The sequence below is a fragment of the Lemur catta genome, chromosome 12, assembly GCF_020740605.2.
Source record: "Lemur catta isolate mLemCat1 chromosome 12, mLemCat1.pri, whole genome shotgun sequence".
NCBI lineage: Eukaryota > Metazoa > Chordata > Mammalia > Primates > Lemuridae > Lemur > Lemur catta.
The window spans coordinates 36,772,673-36,797,643 of record NC_059139.1 but is presented as its reverse complement, the minus strand read 5'-3'; the positions used below and the strand labels follow the sequence as shown (position 1 = coordinate 36,797,643).

The 24,971-nt window shown below is 36.7% G+C and overlaps 1 protein-coding gene across 9 annotated transcripts in view; it reads left to right on the top strand.

Annotated features, from left to right (window-relative positions):
* The window catches only part of PDE4D (phosphodiesterase 4D), a 1,287,470-nt gene that overhangs the window by 941,308 nt on the left and 321,191 nt on the right, over positions 1–24,971 (top strand). Inside the window, exon 1 of one of the 9 annotated variants that reach the window (XM_045565994.1) lies at positions 23,998–24,316. The exons of the other annotated variants lie outside the window; for them this stretch is intronic. Coding sequence (XP_045421950.1) covers positions 24,228–24,316 — 89 coding nt within the window. The 5' untranslated portion in view covers positions 23,998–24,227. Of the gene's footprint in view, positions 1–23,997; positions 24,317–24,971 lie in introns of those variants that run through there. 9 annotated transcript variants of the gene reach the window in all.

Sequence of the window (24,971 nt, the reverse complement as noted above, 5' to 3'; positions counted from 1 at the left end):
TTTGAGAAACCTCCATACTGTTTTCCATAATAGCTGTACTAATATGGGTTCCCACTGACAGTGTATAAGAGTTCCCTTTTCTCTACATCCTCATCAGCATCAAATGAGATCTTTTAAAGTGACTTTCTTTTCCCTAGCTGCAGAATAGAAAAAAAAATTAAAATTTTATTAAAGTAAGCATATTTAACCAACCCCAATAAACTAATTGTATTCTGCAATGTCTTTTAAATTTCTTGAATATCTAAAAATGAAGGTCCCAGAAATTATTAAATGTAGTAAACATGACTTATAATATTTTCCATAAGAAATCTTATAAAAATGTAATCAGCAAGGAAAGAGGAATCCTTAAGATTATCTCCTTAAAGGATCTATTAATATCACTTTTTTTGGGGTGTCTCAGGGTACTTTGAAAGTCTGATTAAATCTATAGTTCCACTCTCTTGAAAAATGCAAATTTACACACAATTTTACATATAATTTCAGGGGCTTCACCAACTCTCCTGCAGTTCATTCAAGAATGGGGGGTGGAATGGAATAGGGGCAATGTTGGTTAGAATTTCAGTTAGACAGGAAGAATAAGTTCAAAAGATATGTTGTACATCAGGGTGACAATAGTTAATAACAATATATCATAATCTGAAAATTGCTAAAAGAGTAGATTTTAAGTATTCTCACAAAAAAATTAAAAGATAAGTAAATGAGATAATGCATACATTAATTAGCTTGATTTAGCCATTTCACAATGTGTGTATGTGTGTATATATATATATCTCAAAATATTGTACTTAACACCATCAATATATACAATTTTTATTTGTCAGTTTAAAAAAGATGTATTTTGAGATAACAACTTAGCCTTGGGTAAATGAGGTCATGACAGGATGAGGTTGATACATTTAAGCAAGGAGTTCTGGACCATACTCCACCCTAAGTACATAAATGCAATGGAACTACTAGTTCTCTATTTTCCTTTTCCATGGAGAAATCAAGTGCCTACACAAAAATTACCACTCTTAGGACCATTGGAGCTCTTTTTTTTTTTTTCTATTAACATTTACTGTAATTTATGCTTTCTTCGTCTCTTGCTATTAAGAACCTAGGTTCTTAGGTTCGTAGTCTAGGTTAGTATTTCCCAAAGTAGGTTTTGTGGAATGTTAATATTAATGGGCACTACATGCAGAGTGGTTCTGTGGTCAAATAAGCCGTAGCTTCACAAAATTAAACTGATGCATTACCAGAAGATTTCCAAAGTCTTTAACAAGCTAAATGAATATCGTAAGTCTCTGGGAAGGAGATACTTATGCATAATATTCCAAACTTTATTAAACATGTAACTTTTTTGTTTGTTTGCAGAGTATCTAAAGGGGTTGAGTGCTCCACAGAGAACATTGGGGCACATACTAAACTAGAGAGATATAAAGATTTACAAATATATGCAGATTGCTTGAACAAATTTCAGGATGGTAAGAAATTGACTTCTATGGTAGAATATTCTGGGAAAGGAAATTTTTTACATTAAATGATAATTCAGATATTGTGATTAGTTTTAATTTAGCAGGCAATTTGATGTAATGGAGAAAGCACTCACCTGAAACAAGTTTAGAGTTAACGTGTGTTTTATTCCTCAGTACAGTCATGCTATTTTTCAAGTGATTAGCAATTCACTTTACCTCTCCAGCTAAGGTAAAGGAATTCTTGTAGGAGTAGTAGAAGCACTGTGATTACCATAAAAGTTAGTTTCAGATACTTGTGTGGCAATTCCCATGTCATATTCTAAAAGGTGGCTTACTCTGATATTAATTGGTGTCCAACAGGGAATGGTCCAATTACTCTGCAAATGCTCTCCACTTTCTAGTATAGTCACGTTCCAATTAGTATGTTCAAAGCTCTTAGAACTCATGTAATTTAAAAAATGGTTTTTTTTTAATTGTCAAGCCAATATTTTCCAAATTGTTTGACTCTCTAGTCTTTTTCTTACTTTTCTTATTCAACTGGACTCTGAATATCTCAAAAACTAGGATTTTATGCAGCAGTTAGGGAAATATTCTGACACCTTTTTCTGCTTTTAATACATAAAATTGTTTATAGTCTATGCTAATAGAGATGAACAGTTGAACTGGTAATCTAAAAAATATGGACTTCTATTTAATCACAGTGAATTGACCCCATGTGTTCATATTATCTCTAATTAAATAGAGGAACTTAAAAGGAGAGACATAAGAACAGGAGAGAAGACTACCTCCCCCAAGGCCCCCATTTCCACCCACAGTGCCTAACAGAAATATCCAAGGTTTATTTTCTAACGAAATGTTCTTGGAGAGGCTCAGGACCCTGAGAAAGCAGACGTAGCACACTGTGGGGTTGAGGAGTGGGGATGAAACGAGGGATGAAGGGGAATGCCTGTGTTGCAGGTCTGGTTCCCTGGGAAGCAGGCTGTAAGATAGAGGTTGGTGTGCAGGGTGGGTATCGGAAGTGCTCTCAGGATGAACACCTTTGGATGATGAGGAGGAGGATGATTAAAGGGTCAATGGAGGCCTCATCTGGTCCAATGGGGGCTTCTAAAATTGAGGGAAGGGGCTTAAGCCTTTATACCACCTCCCTCCTCTCTGTCACCTAGCCATAGTCTGCAGACCGCTCTGTGTGAGAGGCATGTGGTCTTGGGCAAGCATGGTACACCCTCTACTGGAGAAATACCTGCTGAGGAGAACCTGGGTAGTACATTTCAGCTTCCAGTACAGTTGTATCATGAATGCCAAATCCTCAGCCTTCTCCTCTCCCCTCCACCAAAAATGAAAGCAATCTGATTAATGTCAGAATACTAAAAAACAACTATAGATGCTGCAATACAATGGCATCTTGGCTTCAATATTTTGAAGGAATTTTATTTCCAATGTGGAATGCTATAGCAATTTAAACCATCAACAAGTATAAAACAGAATAAAGCCATCTTTAGTCATGCACTATCTGAAAAAAGCTAAATACTAATCACTGGTTTTCCACTTAAGCTTCTGTAAAATGGGACCCACGAGAAACAGGAAGCTGTTAAAGCAGAAGTCATGGGATCCAGTAATCATAATGGGAGACAACAGAGAGAAAGTTAAACTGTCAGATTTCTAGAAGGACTGGAAAGCAACTAGCCCAGAATTACAGACTGAAGCAAGCAAGCAGAAGGTCCTGCAAAGGAGGCTGGAGAGGAGAAAATGGAATTGATAGATTATCCAGTTTGCTAGACCATTTGAGGGGGATGGCAGATATAAGTTACCATGTGGAGAAAAACCAAGGCAATTATTAACTGCAAGCAAAACAAAGTGCCATAAAGCAATATGACCATATTGCATATATAGTAAATAAGATTTATATAGTAAAAATATGTAAATGGAAATTGTAAATTTAACTAAAAATTGTGATGTAATTAGGTGAAAGGAGGGGATGGGAAATCAATATAAAAGAATTAAATCTTTATCTATTAAACAAGAAATGAATAGATGATGGCTAAAACTTTCAAAATCAAGGAAAAAAAACCACTGTAAGCGTATTACTTAGAATTATAGAGTTAAATACCAGCAGAAACAAAATGATTTGGGAAAGAGCATTCAAAATGAATACATATAATGTAGTTTTTGTGGGTTTTTTTTTAAAGTTTTTCTGCATAATTTTTAAATTATATGTGCGTAATTTCTCTATTTGTCGTATTGGGTGAGTTAAATGGCCTTTACTACCTCCAAATCTTGTAACAACAAAGGTTGTTGTTGTTGTAGTTGTTTTCTCATGCTACATGTCATCAACTGGGGGCTGTGCTCCTCAGCCTCCTCACTCTAGTGGGGAAGCCGACACAGTTCATCATGGACTTTGCTGGTCCCTCTGGCAGCAGGAGAGATGGGAAGGGGTGGAGAGTCCCCCACCAGCGATTCAGGGCTTGGCCACACTTGACTTATTGGCCAGAACTAGTCACGTGGCTCCATTCAACCACAAGAGGGGTATTAAGTGCACCTACATGTAGGGAGGTGGAAAGAGTGAGCCAGCAGCTCTAACGGTTACCACAGTTTCTCTCACAAAAAGTGTTAAGTTAAAGTAAGATGATTTACTTCTAGCTAAAAATTTAACTAAATATTAAATATTCATATAGTTGATAAATATGTAAATATTCTGTAACAAATTTATATCTATAAAAGTAAAATATATAAAGTTAACATTTCTATATAAATCTATAAATAAAAATACTTGTATATACAGGTAAAATTTATGTTTTATATTTGGCTCTTTTATATATGCATTATTGATTCCTTAAACAAATGTTTTTTTTTTAATACCTTCTATTTACCAGGTATTGTTCCAGGTCCTGGCTATTCGATAGTGAACAAAACAGACAGAAACACCTGTTGCCATGTGGCTTATATTGGGTTGTAGGGACAGGGAGGCTCAATACATACATTATGTAGCACGTTAGAAGGCTGTAAGTGCTGGGGAACAAATAATGCAAAAGAAGGGATGTTAAAAATAGAGGCTGAGAGCCTGGTTGGAATTTTCAGTAGGGAAATCAGGTTAGTCCTTGCTGAGGGGGCCTATTGAGGCAAGGATCGAAGGGTGGGTGAGCAGTGTGGATTCCTCCTAGGCAGAGGGAGCAGTGAATGCAAACACCCTGAGGCTGGAGCATCCTTGTATTTTTGGAATGTCTGCAAGGCTTGTGAGGCTGCAGTGAGGGAGTGAAGCGGACACCATAGGGGACACAGTGTGAATATGTGGGATGTGGAAGCCATGCTAAGGACTGCTGTACTCTCCGTTAATGGCTTGAACTCTCAGTGAAATGCCTGAATTTGCACCAGAAAATAAATTGCCAAGCATTTAGAAGATGACTAATATTTCACATGAACCAACTTGGTCACAATACAAAGAGAAATGTAGAACTTGTTTCTTTTCTATTTTAAATGCTTAAAGCTTTTCCATGCTTTATATACTGCATGAAACATCTATCTTTCAGCAAAGTATTGGCATAAAATAAAACATACAGGACAGCAAGAAGACAATATTTATTGAGCTTCTTACAACATACCAAAACGATGACCTTATTCAATGCTCACAATAATCCCACTAGGTAAATAAAATGACTTGAGTTATCAGGCTGTAGTGGAACTAGGATTTAAATCCAGGTTGGTCTGACTCCAAACCTCTTCTTCTTCCCTTGTTTGTATTTGACTCCCAAAAATATGTCTTGTAATGCACACATTTCCTTTGTCTAGGGAATTATTTACGTTTTTGTTATAAAAACGCTCTTACTAAGCAGACTACATGTGGGAAAGGACTCTCTGCACAGTGAGAATTGGCCTTTTGAGAACATCACTGTCAGCGTTGCTGGCATCTACAAGAACTAAAAAGCATTATTTAGAGAGAATGATACACATAGCAATAATTAAGAATTAACTATATTCATGATGACAACTTTGACTAATTTACTAGAGGAAAGAATTCAAATGTATTCTGATTTGAGATTTATTGTTCTTTTCTTTTGTAGGTAAGTTTGGATATTTTTTGCTTATGGAACAGAGGTATGGTGTACTTTTTTCTGGGTTTTTTAAAATTGCTTTTAACACTGAGCATGAAAGATGATGTGTTTTACTACCTGTTTAGTTGCTGTTATTGCATAGATTTGAAAAGTGAGTATAAGTTATTTGATTCAGAAGTTTTAAGTATGTGATTCCACAAAGTAAGTCTATGCAGTGTTTGTATTTGGGTTTGTGTTTAAATGATTTCTGTGTCAGGTATGACAAAGAGGGTTGTATCAGGGGGCAGGGAAATGGGGGACTATAAAGAGCAGAGTAAAGGATGTGCATGCAGTGAGACATTGTAGGCTGAGAAGGGAAGCTCCAGGCGTGTAATCTAGGATGGCCATGAATGCATGTCACCAGACAAGGATGCTGTCTCATGAGGAAAAGAATCAACCAAAGCCTGTTTTCATTCACTTTCCTCAGCCCATGATTTTGTGTTTTCTCCTATAACTGTACAAAACTCCTGGCCAGGCTATTGCTGATGTGTATCTTTGAAAAAAAATTGTTGTAATCATTTTGAAACAGAAGCCAAATTTTAAGTTAGAAAGTGATAAAAGAGATCCACTTCCTGAAAACCATATGGAAAAAGTCTAACGAACTATATATATATCAACCAATTCAGATAAGAAGTAAGAAATTTCAATAAAGCTTCTAGAAGCACAAAACAGAGGATAAAATATTAGAGGGATTTAGAAAGATGTGAGATTTGTTCTGGGGAAAGAAGGTAGCCTGTAAGTTGACCACATGGTACTAAGGACTTATTATTGTGCACTGTGCTTTCACTAGTATGTAGAAGAAGTGATTGTGTGAGATTTGAATCAAGCATGAACTTAAGTAAATTCCATATTAATTATAAATGGTATGTTTACTTTATTCCAGAAAGACTGTATGTGTTTCTAAAAGTAATTGCAAGCTTTAATATTAGATGTATAAAAATAAAGAGGGATGGGATATTAATCTACTCCTCATCTAAGTTCTAGCTAATCAGTAAGAGATGAGGTGGCAAAGGAGGTAGGAAAGTTTTTCAATTCCTGGTCTTGATGGGTGAAGAGTTTTGATCTCATTATATTTTCTTCTATATAATCACATTAATGCCAGAGTCATCAGGACGGAGTCGATATTTGTCACACTGAGTGGATGTTACAAAAATCAAGAAAAACATATTTTCACTAAAACAATATAAAGTTGGTACATGAACCACAAAGCTAACTGACTGGCACTTAACAGTCTTTGTTTTAACTCATATTCTGGTGGTTGATGGAAAGGGAGTAGAATTAAGGGACATTATAAAATATCATGGCATCTAATCTAATTATCAGAGGGATTCTGTAGCCCAGGGGTCAGCAGATTTTTTCTGTGAAGGGTCAGATGGTAAATACTTTAGCATTTTCAGGCCGTGAGTTTTCTGTAGTAACAACTCAGCTCTGCTGTGCTGAGCAAATGCAGTTATCCATAGAGTCTGTAGTGAATGAGCATGATGTGTGCCAACAAAACTTTATTTACTACAACAACAACAAAAAAACCATGGCGGGTGGGATTTGCCCTGTGGTAGTTTTCTAACCCCTGCTCTAGCTCTCTTTGAAATGAAGAATTTTAAGTAAACTTAAACATTTTCTGAACAGTATGTACACTGGCCACTTTCACACACAGATAGACATTTGGTCTAAGTAAGAATGAAATGGTGTTCAACTGGAGTTTAGAAGTAAGACATAAACTTCCCAAAGTTTTGAGGAATTTAAACACTAGAGGGCACAAAAGGATATTTTTAAGTCAAGGACCTTTTGTAAACAGAACACTACAATTATGAAAAATTGCCTCAAGTAGAGCAGTATGACCTCAGTGTGCATAATTTGTCTGAAATGTCGGCCTGCAGCTCCTGTGACCTCACCGGCCACAAGAACTTGAAGTGGTTGACCAACTGTGTATTGCTATAATAACAGCCATATGTCTTTCTTCTTTCTTTCTTTCTTTCTTTCTTTCTTTCTTTCTTTCTTTCTTTCTTTCTTTCTTTCTTTCTTTCTTTCTCTCTCTCTCTTTCTTTCTTTCTTTCTTTCTTTCTTTTCTTTCTTTCTTTTCTTTCTTTCATTGTTTTTGGCCTTTTTATAAAATATGGCCATAATTAAGTATTTATATGGTGGGATTTTTTCCATCTTATAAGAATCATTATTTTTATTACTCTAGGTTCTGACTAATTTTCATGTGGTGAGACTCCTCTTTGTAGTAAATAAGTTATTTTGAATTATCTTATGTTTTATTAATCTTTAAAGAAAAGTCACAATAAAATAATGCATAATGTATATTTACACTGGTTTTTGAACAAATTTAAAAGTTTTATTTCATAAAAATGATTGAAAATCATCAGGAGCTTCAAGCCTCAGAAATACTCCTACTTTTTAATCTAGTAATTCTACTTATAGATATTTGGATTATGGAAGTAATTTGAGGTACTGCAGGATTTATGTTCAAAGATATTCACCACAAAAGAACTTATAATATTGAGAGATTAGATATATTCTAAATCTTCCACATAAACTGATGTTTACATAAATTTTGATATTACATCCAGCGAATCTTATCAACCACTAAATATAATATTTTCAGAAGAAAATAAACTAGATTTCCAAGTTGCCTCTGAGTGTAGGTGATAGTTTTTTCTTTCTTTTTTTCCTTTCTTTTCATTTTCTAAACTTTCTATCATGAATATTCATCATTTATATAGTCATAAAAATAACTTACTCAAACAGAAAACTATTTCTGCATTCTGACAGCACTTTTTTTGGTGTGATTCTTAGGTCAGTGCTAGTAATAAGTCAGAAGGTTATAAGGACATTATTTTCTGCATCAGAAAATCCACTTAAATGAATTATTGATTACTAGGCAGACACATCACTGAAGTCACCATTTCAACTTGGGATGGGGTGGTTTGTCTTGGCTCCTGTGCTGTGGCTGAGTTGCCGCCATGCACGGCGGGGTGAGAGGGGAACAGAGGTTGATGGAGAAGACCAGGAAGGAAGCAAGGGCCGGCTGCAGAGGCCTGCGGCGCTGATACCGAACATGAACTACCCTGTAAGCTCCCTGCACTGTGGAGCAGGACACCTCTCTCTCTCTCTCTCTCTCTCTCTCTCTCTCTCTCTGTCACTCCTCTTACCCTTTCTTTTCCCTTCAAAATCTGCCTTCTGCCCTTGCCTTTCTCCATAAATGGATGTGTGTGCAGAGGAGCTGGAGAGGCAGAGGGAGACTGATAGATGCTGAAATGGACTTTGTCCTGAGCACAGGATTCCTTAGGAATGTCCTGGCATAAAATGCTGGAAGCAATCCCATGCATGATGTTGGCAAAAACGCCACAGCAGTAGGACACAAAGCAAAAGCTTGTCACTAGTTTCACTTCAGCTTTTCCTCATGATTTGTTTTAGTAGCATGAATTATCCTCTAAACATGTGTAATTTATTCCTTTTCATTTTGTAAAAAAGATATCTAAAAGGGTGAACATAGCATGAGTAAAAGATGCAAAGTTGAAACTATTAATATAAGGAATAATTTTTTCTTAGCTCACTATGCATTTTTTTAAACGGGTTCCTTGGAGCTTTTTAATCTAGTGCCTAGGAGATTGAGAAGTGCATCCGCATGTTTACTTGGCAAATAATTGGATGAACTGAGTGAAAATATAGAATTGAGACTAGCTAATTCCATCAAACAACCCTTGTTCCTTAAACTCCTTCCTATGCAATTTTCTCATCTTTAAATTTTGAACTGAATCAGCTAACAGATTCAATCAGTCATTTGGAATTGTTTAGAAAGTTAGGTACAACATTCTAAAGTTTACTAGTTTATATTGTCAAATGATAATGGCTGGTTTATGTATCTGAAAGATTCTCAAACATATCAAGGCGCAAATACAGCTGTGAGAAGTGTAAGCATTAGCTCATGTCCATTGGCAGGTGAAGAAATGGATAATTTGGCTTATCTAAGCTAATTACCAAAGGAAACATAGAAGCCTTAAATCCTTTGTGGAACAAAACAGAATTAAATATTCATTACATGAAGGAAAGCAGAATTTAGAGCAAAATGATGACATTTTCCTGGAGTCTGTCTTCTAAAAAATTTGACAGATTCATTTTACATGTGTTTATTTATCTCCTATAGTGCTGGACAGTCGCAGGGATATGTAGCCCCAGGAGGTTCAGGGGCCAGTAGAGCACCAAGCATATAGCACTCTTGTCCTTCACAGCACTCCTTCAGAGAAAAGAAGACTAGAATATGAATTTTGCCCGAGATAAGAAACAAATTATAGCTCTAAAGAATCCTTGCTAATCACTACAGATGCCTTGGACATGTTTATTCCCATTTATTCATGTCTATATCTCACCAGAGAACCTATAGCATATTTCTGCCCAATCTTATCTTTTTTGAATTCTTTAGTTATTAGTTTCCAGATAACTAATTTTTCTAAAAAAATTTTGAAAGATAATCACAAGCTAACACGTGTGTTTGAAAGACTGAGGATGTACTTTCACAATAAAAATAAAACAAGCAGTGTCAAAGTTAAATGTCAGAGAGATCAATTGTCAAACTTAGCGCTTAAGGAAATCAGACATTCCATGCTTGATAACCTAATAGTTAACATTAGGGTTAACTATTAGGTTATCAGGTCAAAAAGCTTCTTAACTGAGTGTGAAAAATATTGATATAGTAGTCTACAAACTATGTCAAAAAGATGCAAGTAGTATTATCTATGCCAGTGCCTTGTACATTGGGGAAAAAGGATTCAAGGGGGAAAAAAAATCATGATGCCGTCCGTCTCTCTTCCTACTCAAGTCCCTGTGAGTAGAATCAAAATATTAATTGTTCTGAGATCCTACTTTAATTAATTAAATCTCATTTTAATTACTTGGAAACTTTGGTGACTTTTCACTTCTAAACGGAGCAGAGGTCCCACTCCTAATGCAGCGTTCAAGTTTCTTCACAGTTCAGTCTCAACCTCGCTTTCCTCCATTTTCCTAAATACCACTGTTCCCAATACAGTCATTTCCGCTCTGACCTCCGACGGTTCCACCACACCTTGGCTATTCAGGCTTCTGAAGAGCAAGGGCTGCTTACACTTGGGATAGGACAACACCAGTCATGGTGTGTAGTAAGTGTTCTAGTGATAAGTATGAATATTTATCTCATATGGCTCTCAGACCAGTGAATTAACTCACTCGGTACATATGTATGGAACCACTATCACTGTCGGGCCCTATTCTGGTTGTTGGTAAAACAGCAGTGAACAAACCAGAGTGTCTCCTCTAAAGGAACTTAAATTTTTGTGGGGGAAGATAGTACAAAACACATGAAATGCACAAACATGTACAAAATATGTAGCATGTCGTGATGTTGAGTTGTATGAAGAAAGTTAATGCAGGGTAAAGGAACAGTGATGGGAGTGCATCTTTAGATTGAATAGTCAGAATAGGTAGTTATGTCTATTAACCTGACATTGGGATCTTAACGAAATGAAGGAACCATGCAGGTATCTGAAGGAAGAGTGTTCCAGGAAGAGGAAGGAGCAGGTGTAAAGGTCCTGAGGTGGGAGCAGGTGCACTGTGTTCAAGGAATAGGAAGACGTCTGGTTGGCTGGAACCAAGTGGGCAAGGGGGAGAGTAGAAGGAGAAGAGGCCAGAGAATGAGGACTGGGCTTTTGTAGGCCATGGTAAAGAGTTTGGATTTTATCCCAAGTGGAGTGGGAAACTAGTAGAGGGTTTTCAGCACAGAAATGATGTACATTTTCAGAGGATCACAGAGTGCTCTGTGCCGAATAGACATGGAGCAAGGGTATAAGCAGGGAAAATGGTGAGGAAGCCACTCCCGCAGTCTGGGCAACAGATAAGGGGGACTTGGGCCAGAGTCAGGGCAGCAGAGCTGATGAGAAGTGAACAGATTCTAGATATGTTTTGAAAATGGAGCTGATAGTATTTGATGATGGATTGTTACATGGGGTGAGAAAAAAAGAGATGAGTCAAAGATGATTCAAGGACTTTAGCCTGAGCAAATTGAAAACTTGTGTTTTTATTTACTGAGCTTGGGGAAGATAAGGGAGTAGCAAGTTTAGTGGTAGGGTAGTTCAGTTCTGGCATCTTAAGTTCTGAGAGGCCTATTTGTGGGCAAAAGCCTCGAGCCCTGCCCCATTTCGTGTCCAACTACTCCAGAGTTCACCTGTTGCAATAGTGGGCTCAGCCACTTTCACAACTCAGGCACCTGGGGGCTTTCTCCAGTACAAAGGAGCTGGCTTAGACTGTGCACGGGATTTAACACTCTAGTGGCAACCCTCAAACACTGAGGGCCAGAATTGGTGCTCGTATACCCCAGGTTCTACATTCTTTACTGGGGCAATCCCAAGGCATGTGTATATGGTCCCTCAAGGTGTCCCCAGGAAGATTAAGCCCCATTTACCCACAGTGGTAACCTGCTTATTAATACACACCCTATTAACTTTTCTTCCTTCATTGTTCCACTCCCCCCCCCCTTAAGTTGTATTTCCTAGGATCACCAGCCTGCCTCCTTTCCAAATAAACTAACCACTCCAGGACTTTGTACAGTCTGCCTGGGAGGGATTCAACCTAAGACTATTAAATATACAAATGTCAATGTTCAAGAAGGTGGATATACTGTTCTGGAAACCAGCCAAAGTATCAGGGATGGAGATGTAATTAATTGGGAGTCATCAGTCTTTTGCAAGCCTATGTGAAAGTTCATTGCACAAGACCTGAATATGAGTGGGTTCCTATACAGACTTGTTTCCATCCTTCTCTGCTTTATCTTCTCCTTCCCACATAAACACAATGATGCTCATCAGTGAACAGTCTGACCTTTCAGCAGAGGCCACAGTAGAATTTCTAAATCGTACTTGTTTGAGAAGCGATGACAATTTGATTGAAAGGAAGGGGATCTTGGGGACTTATCTTGACTCTGTATTTGCATAGGAAGCATGTTATTTTTACTTTCTATATATGTTTATTTGGAGTAGTTTTGGAAAAGCTAGTGGAGATTATGGAGAGGCAACTTGAGCCATTTTTTTTTGTATTGTCATTGCTTTTTAATAATGGTTTTTGCAAAGCCACACTTTCTCATTCTCCTGGCTCAGGTGCTGAGCGTGTTTTGTAGAATGGTTTGGATAGGCAGATGAGTAGAGACGAATGAGACCCTCATTAACTATGTAATACAGCCAGCAACAGGCAAAGTGAAGACTGTACTCACTTCTCAATCAATTGTTCATTTTCTCTCCTGTTTTGAGTCAGAATGTCTAATAAAGCACAGCTCTTCTTAGACAGATTATATCACATTCCAAATTAATTTCCCTTTTCCAAGAAGCATCCAGAATTTGATTTTTCCTGCTGAGCAGTTATCCAGATAATCACAAATCAGTGGAATCATTTACATGAATTACAATATGATTCTTATTCAAATTAAAGAGCTAAATCAAGCACATCAAAATGCCCCTAATTCTCACATTACTCAAATGGCAATATTTTTATCGTTGGCTATCATATGAAATTTCAGGTGACTAATACATTTCCAAATTGCCCTCATAAGCATACTAACATTTCATAAACAAATGGTTTCATATTTTTAAGATGAATGGAAAATATTTGATTTTTAATATTGTCCCCAGTTTTCAATTTCCTTTTGTCAAGTGGAGAAACAGCATTCATCTGTGCAAAAGATCAAATTTCACAAGTAGTGGGGACAAACATACTTGCGTATTTTCTATTTTAGGAAGGTTTTTTTCAAGCATTATCATTAAGAAACACAACCTTGTGGAATATTTATGTACACGTTAATAACAGAGGAGCAGAATATCAAGTCAGTGTGTTTCTTATACCCACATATGCATCCTCAATAAGGCTTGGAAGTCAGTCATCCGCTGATGAAAGCTAAGCGAATGCCGGGGAAGGCTAATTGAAGGTTCTTGGCTTTTTCTTAGGGAGAAGGTACAGTTGTTTAAACCTCGCCACAAGGGGGCGCTGTGCAGCTGTGCAAACATCTCTCTTCATAGAGGAGAATTTCCTTGCAGACTGGCACAAAGTGGATTTCCTTAAATGTATTAAGAGCTCTGCTTCTTTCTTTTGATTTTTCCTGACTGTGGCTCCTCTTCCACCTCTGGAAGGAAGCCTATGCTGTCCTCTCTAGTTATGCTTCTGCAGACTACATCACACTGCATCTAATTGGATTTTAAATCGTGTCTTCATAGGTGTCAAATGGTTTGTCTGGCTTCTGGGGACTTCTCTCTCAGACCCTTTAACGTCTCAGCAACGTGTAAAATATCTGTGATATCTGTTTAATTTAATATGAATTTAAAAGCCTTTGTTCGTAACCTTTGGTTGAAATCTAATTAACTTTTAACCTGAAACACCTGGTAAGAAATAAGAAACTTGACTAAGTTTTTTAGTACTGTATATTTAGTTTTATCTGTTTATAAAAGTAATTTTATTTGTTGTAGAAAATATGAACACTATGGAAAAGAAGTTTTAAAATACCTATGATCCTATTCCCTAGAAATAACACTGTCAACATTTTGGTGCATATTTTAACTAATATGTTTTAATTGATAAATGCTTTTGAGAAGTAATTGGATTCTACTTAGTATTAAAAATGTTGTAATGCACTTTTTAACAAAGTGTTAACCCTAACATCTTTTTGGAATTGCCATTCTGTGCTGTTTATAGCTATTAAATATATTGACTGTTTTCACTGAATTTCTACTTTAATTAGTTTGTACTAGAGTTGCAAATATGCATCCTTTAAATGTACCTGAAAAGTCAATTGTCTGAATCTGAGATGCTCCTTGACCCCTTGGAGCACCTGAGAGAACACTGGCTTCTTCCAGGACTCTCTCCAGTACCTGTTCCTCCTTGATGGGATTCCTTTTCAAGTATACGGCTCCAAACATAGGCTAAGAGTGTTCAGTAATCATTCGTGTGAGTTCTTCAGTTTCATGGAGACTAAAATTAGGTTTCTTCCGTCACTCTTGTGAAGTCATCTGACCTTGACCTGCATTTCAAATTGCTGAGAAGTTAGCAAGCTGACCTTTACACTAGGCACATCAGAAATAATAGACAAAAACTAGAGTCATTGATGTCGAGATTTTTTTTTTCATTTATTAGAAAAGTAGGCTGCCTTATCTGTAACAAACTAGGCCTAAAATTCATATAATGTTTATTTAAAAATATGACAGAAGGAAACAAAAAACTCATAGAAAAACCAAAAAGTTCTACTTTATTGAAATTTCTCTTGATTTTATATTTTACAGGATATTTTGTACAACATCAGTAATTATGGAAAATTCCCAGTCATCTCGTTCCCAAGTGCTTGACTAACTCATAATTTACCAAGAATTTCCCTGTATCAAACAATTCAGAAAACATATTACCTAAGACTAAACTGGAATAAAACCATATGGTTGATAGTTTTTATCACTTAAATGGATAATGATTTTGATAATTCATGATCTTTATACATATCTTAACATTTACCTTTTGTCATTAATTTATTTTTGTTAGAAAAATTTAAAAATTCAAATTTATTTTGTGTTCACATTACATAGAAAAATATAGTCTTTGCCTGTATAAAATCTACCCTTTAAAATAGTCTCAATAAGAAAACATAGAAACTTATAATTTTAGGTTCAACATAAGGCACAATCCTAAATACTGTTCAGATGACTCTTATTATAGGAGTACAGTTCTTACTGTTCAAGTCCAATATGATAATCACATGTGAAGAAGCAGTCTTATAAATGTTACTGGTAGAATCTAAGTGGTAGATACACAGGTGTTAACTGTAAAATTCTTTCAGCTTCTTCTACATTTTTGAAAATGTTCATAATACAATTGTGAAAAAAAAAAACTTTCCTGATATAGCAAGAATCATTCTAAATTTTTATCCTGAAACTAATCTTACATGCCCTGTCAAGTTTGTTTTGGACCACTGTAATTCAGCTCACTCTGGACTGTTCTGGAGCTGACTGCTCTAGGTACAGCATGCTTATTTTTTTTTCTTTATTTGTACAAGAAAGTCAATTTTAATGTTCTAAGCACTATTGATAGGTTTTACTGAGAAAAAGATTACCACCACAGTTTACAGAGATGCCCTTCTGAGGTAAGATTCTTTCTGGCTGCAAGCATCTGTAAGGAGACATCAAGTCTCATCCTTCTTTTGTACCCAGGGTCACCCAGCCCTGATTTAGACCCACTCTGGTTGAAGTAGGAACTTCTGTATTAATGTATCTCTCTTGTGCCTTTCCCACTTTAACGTAATGTTAAGAATTGACTGTTTGAAGACAAGTATTCTTCCCCTGGGCCAGTGCTACGAACTATATTTTCAGCACAAATAGCTCATTTGATTTGTTTTTAATGTTGACGATCTTAAAAATCACCTTCTTTTTAATTGTATACTTTTTTTTCATAAATAACAGCTCAAGTTATTTTTTATTTCTATAAATATTTTGTATCCTTCTCTTCCTCCTGCCCTGATACTTTTTAAAAATGTAAGCCCAGTCCAATATCTTATAAGCCTTGAGTTTCAATTTTCGGTTCATTCAGCTCTAAGCTTCCCTTGGGCATGAATTGTGTTCACCGTTAATCACCACCGTGTAGCTGGCATCGCACGTGGCATGTAGTAGATGCCTAATGTGTATTTGTGTGTGGAAGGGAGGGCAGAAGGACAAAAGAAGGAAGGAAGGAAGTGAGGAAGGAAGAAAAGGAAGGAAGGAAGAAGGGGGGAGGGAGTGAGGGAAGGAAGGAAGGAGGGAAGGGAGGGAGGAAGAAAGGAAGATTGGATTAGCTATTGAACAAAATTCCATATAGAAACTAGCTTACTAGGCTGTATCTTTTAGCTCTGTTTATTTCAAAGGATTTTATGATTTAGTTAGTCACTTTTAGAATATCTAGGCAAATACTTGCTGCCCCAAACATTTCATTATCTAGGGTCCAACAGTGTTTTAAAATACATAGTTATGATTTTGTTTCTTTGGTGGCAATTTGTTTTATTTTCGAACGTAACTTGAATCCTTTAAGGGTTATCCATAACATATATATCAAACCAAAGTATTTCCAATTTAACTCAGAATTTTGCTATAAATCATTTTACTTGATACCACCTGGTCGATGAAATAACAATTATGTGTTTTGAAATTTACTTCTATATCTTAGTTTAATAAAGTCCCTAATATAGAAATGGCTTATTCTCTAAAATTTAGAGGTAAGCTAAAGTTTTAATCAAAGGACCATTACTTACCACTTACCAAACTTGGGAAATTTACTTAACTTCACTGAACCAACAGAAATAAAATTAGTGGTAGCACCTGAAAGCAAAAACCAGACCCTGCCTTATTACCTATTAATGGCCCAATTATGTAAATGTCTGTTATAATTTCTTAGGTGGTTTTGAGAGATAGCTAGAAAATGGCACCCTAAGTTTTATACATCCTGTTACAAAACAAAAGCAAATAGCAATAGCAAGCTGTTTTGTTTCACTGTTACTCAAATATCCAGATTTGTAATTTAGCCCCCAATGAATTGCTACAGTGGATCAGATGGACTGAAAAGAGTTTATGTTTCTCTTCTATGTAGAATATTCAGAGGGAAAATGCAGGGCAATGCACAGTACATGCAAACACTGACATTGTCCCTTGTCCTCAAGCCTTACCATGTGCCAGCCCTCCTCTCCCTGCCTCTGGAACTCTCTAGTTTTCACAGTTGAGCCCGATGAGCTCCTGCCTGCAGCCTCAGTCCCACCTGGGGCTTGCAGGCCAATCTTGTCCCTGGAATTAGGAATTGAAAGAGTTTGGATGAACCAGCTGCAATGGAGGTGTGATCTAGAAGCAGGCAAAACGGATTTGGTCTCACACCTCTGTCATACATTCAGTTTGTGGTGTCAGCCAAGTTACTTAACCTCTCCAAACCTCAGATTTTTCATCTATGAAGCAGTAATAATGATGTCTGCCTGCAGGCTTGTAGATTAAATAAGATTATGTAAATCTTTTACCTGACACCATCTCCTTTTCCTGTGAAAATCCAAGACCTCCTTGATGATTTAACTCTCCAAAGAAAGGGACCTGACCTTATTCATTCCTTCATTCATTTATATTCTAGGCACATATTGGCTAAGACATAGGTTTTGCAATCAGGGGGACCTCAATTTTAACCTCAGATCTGCCACTCATTGTGTGTGATCAGAGGGTCGAGTTACTTCAACTTTGTAAGCCTCCATTTCCTCAGTGGTAAAACAGAATAGAATTAATACAAAGCTCATAGATATATTATTGTGAGGATAATATAGCTTATGTCACACACTTATCACACACAAAAAACACCAAATAATTGGTTGATATCATCATAATAAAATAAGGAATTAGAAAAGTTATCCTGACCTTATGGTGATGTTAGGTTCACAAACTCAGTCAATGCGCAGGAAGTGTCTGGGTAAGGAAAGGGATCTGAGGGTGACAGGTCAACAATACGTGGTCAGGAATGGGAAAAGTTATGACCATTGGCTCCAATAAATGGAAATCCAGATGTAGCCAGATATTGAATAGTCATGGAAAAAATTCACGGCACCATAATTCAGCATATGAGATTGTTATTATTTAGGGATTCTTGGTATTTGGGGTCTTATTTCTTTCTCCCAAGGGAGCAATTTTGTATCTCAGCCTGGTTATTTCCTCACTGCTTTTGCTTGTTTGTTAACATAATTCTAAAAAGCTGGAAGAAGCCATTTTTGTCCTTATTTGGTGTGTGGTCAACAATGACAGCAGCATGAGTTGGAGTCAGTGTTGCAAATGCTTTTCCAATTAAACAACCTGTCTTCAGAATCCCATAAGTTTTTGAAAAATAAATGGAAATGTTTCTATATTTAGGAGAAGTCTAGGATTTCGAACAATCAAGAAAAATTCCATCCACTAATTTTAGTAGAATTCCTTTCCACCTAATTTTTTTAGTTCTTATAAACAAAAACCGATAGAGGGTTTTCATGCTGCAAATAAAACATTAAGATTTTGTTATAGAATTAACCTTTAAAGTAGAACAGCAGATAATCTATCTTTACACACGTGTTATAAAAATATTTTAAGTAGAGAAAAAAACTTACCTATCAAAACTGAGGATTGATACCCTTTTTGAAACTGATAAAATGATATGCCTACTTACTGTGCTCATAAGGTAACCAATTTTAGAAGATAATTTTTATAATTGTAAATATTTCCAACAATATGAAAATAGTTTTTATACCTCCCCCAAAAGCTTACAAACAATGTCAGCAGTAGTGCCTAAAATTTTGCATGGAGTTTTTGGAATGTTTTCATGTAAATTACCGTATTCAATCATCTCAAAAACTGCAGTGATTCTCAAATGAGAAACAAATGGAAACTCTGAAACTCAACAAGGCCAAGCAACAGTGCTCAAGTTGTTCACATGGCAATTCATGGTGTAATGGTGTAATTCCTGGTATAATCTCTAATCTCCTATACCAATGCTGCCCCGAATATTTGCCCAGTGGTGCTTCTTTTAAAAAATATACATATACATATATTGAGAAGACAGGCCCTTACTTCATTTGGTCATAACAGTGACAGTGGATTTTCTGGTTATTTTATTTTCTTATTTGTTTATCACTTATTGCAACAACCTTGACTTTGTCAGAGGGAACATCTAAGGAAAGAAAAATTAAGTAAGGGCTACATAAATTAGTTGTGGAGAAATATTTGCCACTACTTAGGAACATAAAAGAATATAATGCAGATGAGGCATCTTATTTTCAAGAAGCCCTGAGAATTTCTTTTATAAAACAAACATGATTATGGGTTTTATTTTTCTAGACTCTTCACTAGGCGCTGGGGACCCAGAGGGGAAGCAGATGTGATCGTGTTCACACAATGTTTAGGTCCATCAGGGAAGCCAGAGGCTGAGAAAGTAATTACAAACGCAGTGACGCTGACAAAGAGGAAGTACACCGTGCTGTGGAGACATCACCTGGTCTGGGGGAGCAGGGAAGGCTTCGGGAGGAAGTGGCTTTCAAGATGAAATCCTGTATCCCACCCCCTTTCACTTGCCAATCATTAACTAAGCTGGATATTTTTCAGGCTGTATTCATGAATGCAATATTGAAAAGAAAGAATTTTTTTGACCTTTAAAATCTTTATGTACAGAGAATTAGACAATTAGATAATTATTGACCCCAGAAGACTTTACACACTAAAAAAAAATCATGTTGGGTTTGTGATTTCAAGTGATTAGCCTATATTAATTGCAAGATTTTTTTAAAGAATTTGATTCTAGAAATACTTTCTTTTGAAGACTTTGTCAGTCACTTAGTGGATACTTAATAAACATAAAATTTATTACTCTTCCAGTCCATTCCATCAGCCTTTTCTTCCCTGACTTCTTTCCTTCAACCCCATTTCTCCAAGTATTTAGGAGGAGCTCCATTGACTTGAATAGAAGAGGCTTGACTTAATTATTTTCCAAATTGCTAAAGCATTCCTAAAAATAATATCGACAGAAACCTTAGTGTATAGTAAAACATTTTAATTCATAATCTATAGTTGTATTGATCTTTTCTTCTTACATTTAAGCATGCCTCTTTTCAATCTTTTATTTTATGTCTTTGTGGTATTAGCTCTTTAACTACAATTATTTCTGTCTGTGTTCTGGGACATACACGAGTAAAGAATGCATAAAGCTTAAAACACGAAGCATGTTTTCCTAATGCTTTTGATACTATGGGGTACCTTCAATTCTGTTAGCTTTCCACTGCGTTCCAGCTCATAAAATAATTTTCCCCCATTTCAGAACATGGAATAATTGACCTGTAAGTCAGGTAGACTCATATAAGTTTTAGAATGAATTTTTGAAAGCAATTCAAAGAAAACTCTAGCATTATTTTTACAGCAGTTCCATTTGAAGAAATAATTTATAGTTGATTATGATAATTAAGGTGATAAAAAGCCTTTTTTAAAACACAATAATTTGTACTGAATGAACACTAGTTTTAAGAAGTATATAAGTGCAGTTGTCAAACTTCCTTTTATCATACTCTTTTGTAATGTATCACTCTGAAAATAGAATTATTACAGTGACGCTCCCGTCAGAAGTAGCTGGTAAAGAAGTCTGTTATTTGCTTCTACATTAACGTCTACTGACTTTGAGTCTGTGACCAGAGACTATTTCGAAATACAGCATTATCCTGAAACCCATCTATCTGCCTGCTCTGGTTTCCTGAAGCAATGTGTTTCAACCTAACGCAACCCCACTAATGTAACTCTTTGTTTCTCTGAAGCTTAGTTCAAACCACCCCCCTCAACCTGTCAACTAGTGACTTGGTATGAAAGTAAACGAATGCCTATGTGGATTGTGTTTGAATTTTCCCACTTTTAATTTTGGAAGTTTCAATTTGATTCATAGTATCTATCTCCTCTAAAGCAAAGTCTGAGTTTCTGAGTCAACACCAAAACCCAAATTTGCCATTTGTCACATCTGGAATCTTGGAACCAAAATCTGAGAAATATTTAAGAGGCAAAAAAATGATGCTTTATTTAGAGCTCTGCAGAAACAGAAGATCTAAGTTATTGGCAGGAGGTGGGCATTTTGTTAATATTTTAGGGAGGCTAGGAATTATGTGGGTAACAACTGGATGGAAACAATGTTTAGATTTCACAGTCTGGTTTTCCCTGGGATATAAATTCAGTTTTCAACTTGTGAAAGAAGAGTTGAGTTTGTCTCAGGGATAGAACATCTCTCCTTGTTATTCAATCATGCTTTTACTAAAATTCTTCTGGAAAAATAAATAATAAAAGGACAGTAATTAAAATATTCAAAAGATTTCTACTTAGTTCTTTTCTACCCTTTAGTACCTGTGAAGTGAAAATTATAAACACCTGGTTGGAATATAAACGACAGCAAAGATTCATCCTAGGAAACATTTTATTTTATTTTTTATTTTTTCCAATTGTCAAAATTCTCATGGCAGTGAAGTGCTAACCAGTTCCTCAAAACAATATTGATAGTTATATTTGAAATCAAGGCTTAACTTTGCTTATGATTAATCTCAGTAATAAGTAGCTTATTTCTATGACCTTGTTGAGGCTTGGTAACCAAAGAGGGATTATGTGTAACTTGTACAGAAGAAATGAAAAGGAGGCGGTAAGTAATTATTTAGGGCAAAAATAATATTAACACTGGCAGACACTTCTTGTGTCTTTATATTATTTCATATTAGGAAAAAAGACCAGATCTTCCTTATTCCTATTCATAATTTCACATTTATAGGTCTATTGTTTTTTTTTTTTTTTTGGTCATGCCTAACTGTTCCAGATGTCTGCTTTTAAGAAGCAGGGGGGAGAAGAAGGAAGAAAGGTTTCTAGCAATAATGAAAAAGACAATGTCACTTCTTCCTTGTACATTTTTAGAAAAAGTTAGACATTCTATTGCAGCTTCATTCTAGATTATTCTTATTCCCTTGTAGTTTATCAGTTATCTATCCATTAATAGAACACTTTTAAAATGTAAATCGGTAAGCAAAGGCAATTAATTATTTGTGAAAATGTCTATTGCTAGCTTTAGCCTGGATGGGGAGATAGTGTTTATCTTTCTTGAAATGAAATTGAGATAACAATGAAAGGAACATTTTTCTGCTTCCAAAGCTGTCTATATAGACTGTAGCTTTTCTCAGAAGCTGAAGATGCTGTTTCACCTATCAAATTATAAATGCTGCCAGGTAGAAGTCTCCTTCTGGCTTTGCATCGCGGGTACCATCTCTCACGGTCTGTGGCTTGTCTTCCCGTCCCCCCCCCCATCCCCCTGCACTCCTGTCCACCCCAGCCCTCCAGCTGCCAGGGCCTCCTCCCCTCTTTAGCCGGATGACCAGTTCTCTTACACTGTCTGACTTTAGTCCCAGATGAAGGCATTCTACTAAGCACCAAGCTGTTCAGCTCTGTGTTAAATCTGCCAGGAATGTTCACATTTCCTAGGAGCTGCCCCCAAATGGAAATTAGAGAGTATAAGGAGTGAAATGATAATAGTGGAATGTTCATACACCAAAGGGGCAGACTGGCATAACTCTGGGAACATTTCAGTTCTTCTCAAAGTATACCAGGAAGGTGACCACCCATTTGGCTCATGTGAAATGTCACTCCCTATACAAAAGTCTGGGAAGCATTAAAATATTGCAAGTTGATTCAGAGAGAATGTGTTTATTTTTGAACTCTCAGCTCCTCTAAGGTTGCTGCTCTTCGGGGCAGCTATCACTCACCCACTCTCTTTGAGCCCGTATGTCAGATAACAAAGAGGTTAAACTGTAAAAATGTTTTCTGTTACTCATCCCCAATGCTGATAGGGAACTGGTAGCATTCTCAAGAACCCCTGGTGTGCTGGGTGCTGTTGTGAAAATAAGCATCATGCTTAATATCTTGAGCTATTATAGACTTACGTGAATATTTCAGACCCCTCTGGTATATAAGAAATAGATTGAGTTTTAAGGGTCTCAGCATTTGGTAGTTATGGTAACATTCACTGAGGTCAACTATTGGTCAGTTTTGCCCGGTTCAAAGAGGGTTAAATTCACTCTTGGGCACTTGGGGCCTCTCTAATCTTATCCTGGCGAAGTGGAGCTCTGCCTTGGTTTACAGTTGAGGTCACCCTCGGGGCAATATTTGGACAGGGACTGATGAAATTATGCCACAGTGTTAACATTAAATAGCACTCAGTGGTGAGGACCGATGACGGCACTGGAGTCCTTTGGCTCCTGAGTACAGTGTCTTGGAGTATGTGCCTCCCCAAAAGGTGCTGGGCTCATAAAACGTGTGCAGGGCTCGATTTGTCTCTCATCATTTTAATTTGAAAGAACGTCGTTTGAAGGGATTTATCAGAGAGTTAAGAAATGTTTCTAGGGAACAGAAAATGGACATGAAAATTGATTTTGTTGTCAAAGTCATGCATTGTAATTCACTCTCCAAAGTGACACGGCATCTCCTTGAGGGAAAAGCTGCCAAAAGCTTTGAAAGTGATCTGCCTGTTTTCTTCTCACACTGACTTGCAGGCAGGCACCGGTGTTTTCAAGCCAATTAAATCCTTTGGAAGGTTTGCTAATCATTATGTCCACCCTGTTTTTCAAAGAAGTCGAAAGAAGGAAAATGATATTGGGCAGCTAGCCATGTGAAATTTAGTAATCTTTGTTGAACTCTCCAGTCATAGGCATGTATTTACTTTTTTAAAATTTTTAACAAAATCTTCTGTTTACCTTTTTTTTAAAGTACACACTTGATCAAAAGGTTCACCCACTCCAATCATACCTTCCGTTGTGTGTATGTATTGTGCTTTTTAGGAGTGGCATGTGACTCTGCTGTTTAATCAGGGCTATGTTTAAAAACACATTTTCGAGGGAGTGTTTCTTGCATTAATAGTGAGATAAGGTCTGAGTGAAGCAAGCTCTGTCGCAAAGGGCAAGTGTCATGCAGCAGGAAGTCCTGGCCATCCCTTCCAGCCCTGCCTCAGCCTGCCTGCCACCTCTCTGTCAGCACATACCACCACCACACAGAGGAAATGCCCTCACTCGGCTACAAGTGCCTCCTGCTCCGTGTGAGCCCCCAGGGCCCCAGGGCCCTGCACCAACTCTGACTTTCCCCCGTTCCTCTGGATCTTGGCACCATCTTTACAAATGGCTTTTGTTTGGGATCCTCTGGGAGCCACAGTGCCAGGACCGTCTCCAAGAGCCCAATCAAGATTACGTTTCTCAAAGTCCTACAGGTATGGCTCTTTCCTTTTTGTAGCTGGGAAGGGCTTTTGTAAACTGCCTTAGGTCTCTTGCAAATAAACCTTTGCCCTGTGTGGATCTATTTAATTCATAATGTTGGTTAAATTGACAGTATAGGAAATAGGAGCTAAGAAGATGTGAACCTTGAAATGAGGGTATGTGAGAACCTGCAGAAGTAGAAGGAAGTTGGCTAACTCTACGAGCTAATTGTGAGAGTTAAATGGCAAACTGCAAAAAGCATTCGTGTTACTGTCCTCTGGAAAACAAGTGTACTAACTTGCCTGGTGGATTAATATAACCAACTCTTTAAATGTTAGGAAAGGGTTCTTGTTTGATTAAACAAGTAAACAACAACAAAAACACTACCTTGTTGATAAGTATTTCAGGGCACATGCACATGGAAAAGTTGGAACTGTCTCTATGTTCTAGGTGGTATTAATAATTCACAGTTTCACTCTTGTCCAGAAGAATTAGATACCATGAATTCAAAGTAAATATTTTATTAATCTTTTATTTCTAAAGGTTTTTCTAAAAAAATCACATGAAAATTCTTGATCTCACTAAACTGTCAGTGACTTTGTTTTGCATCAAAGTTAGCTCATTTTAACCAAATAACTAGAAAGAAAGAAACTGAGAAAAATATTGGAT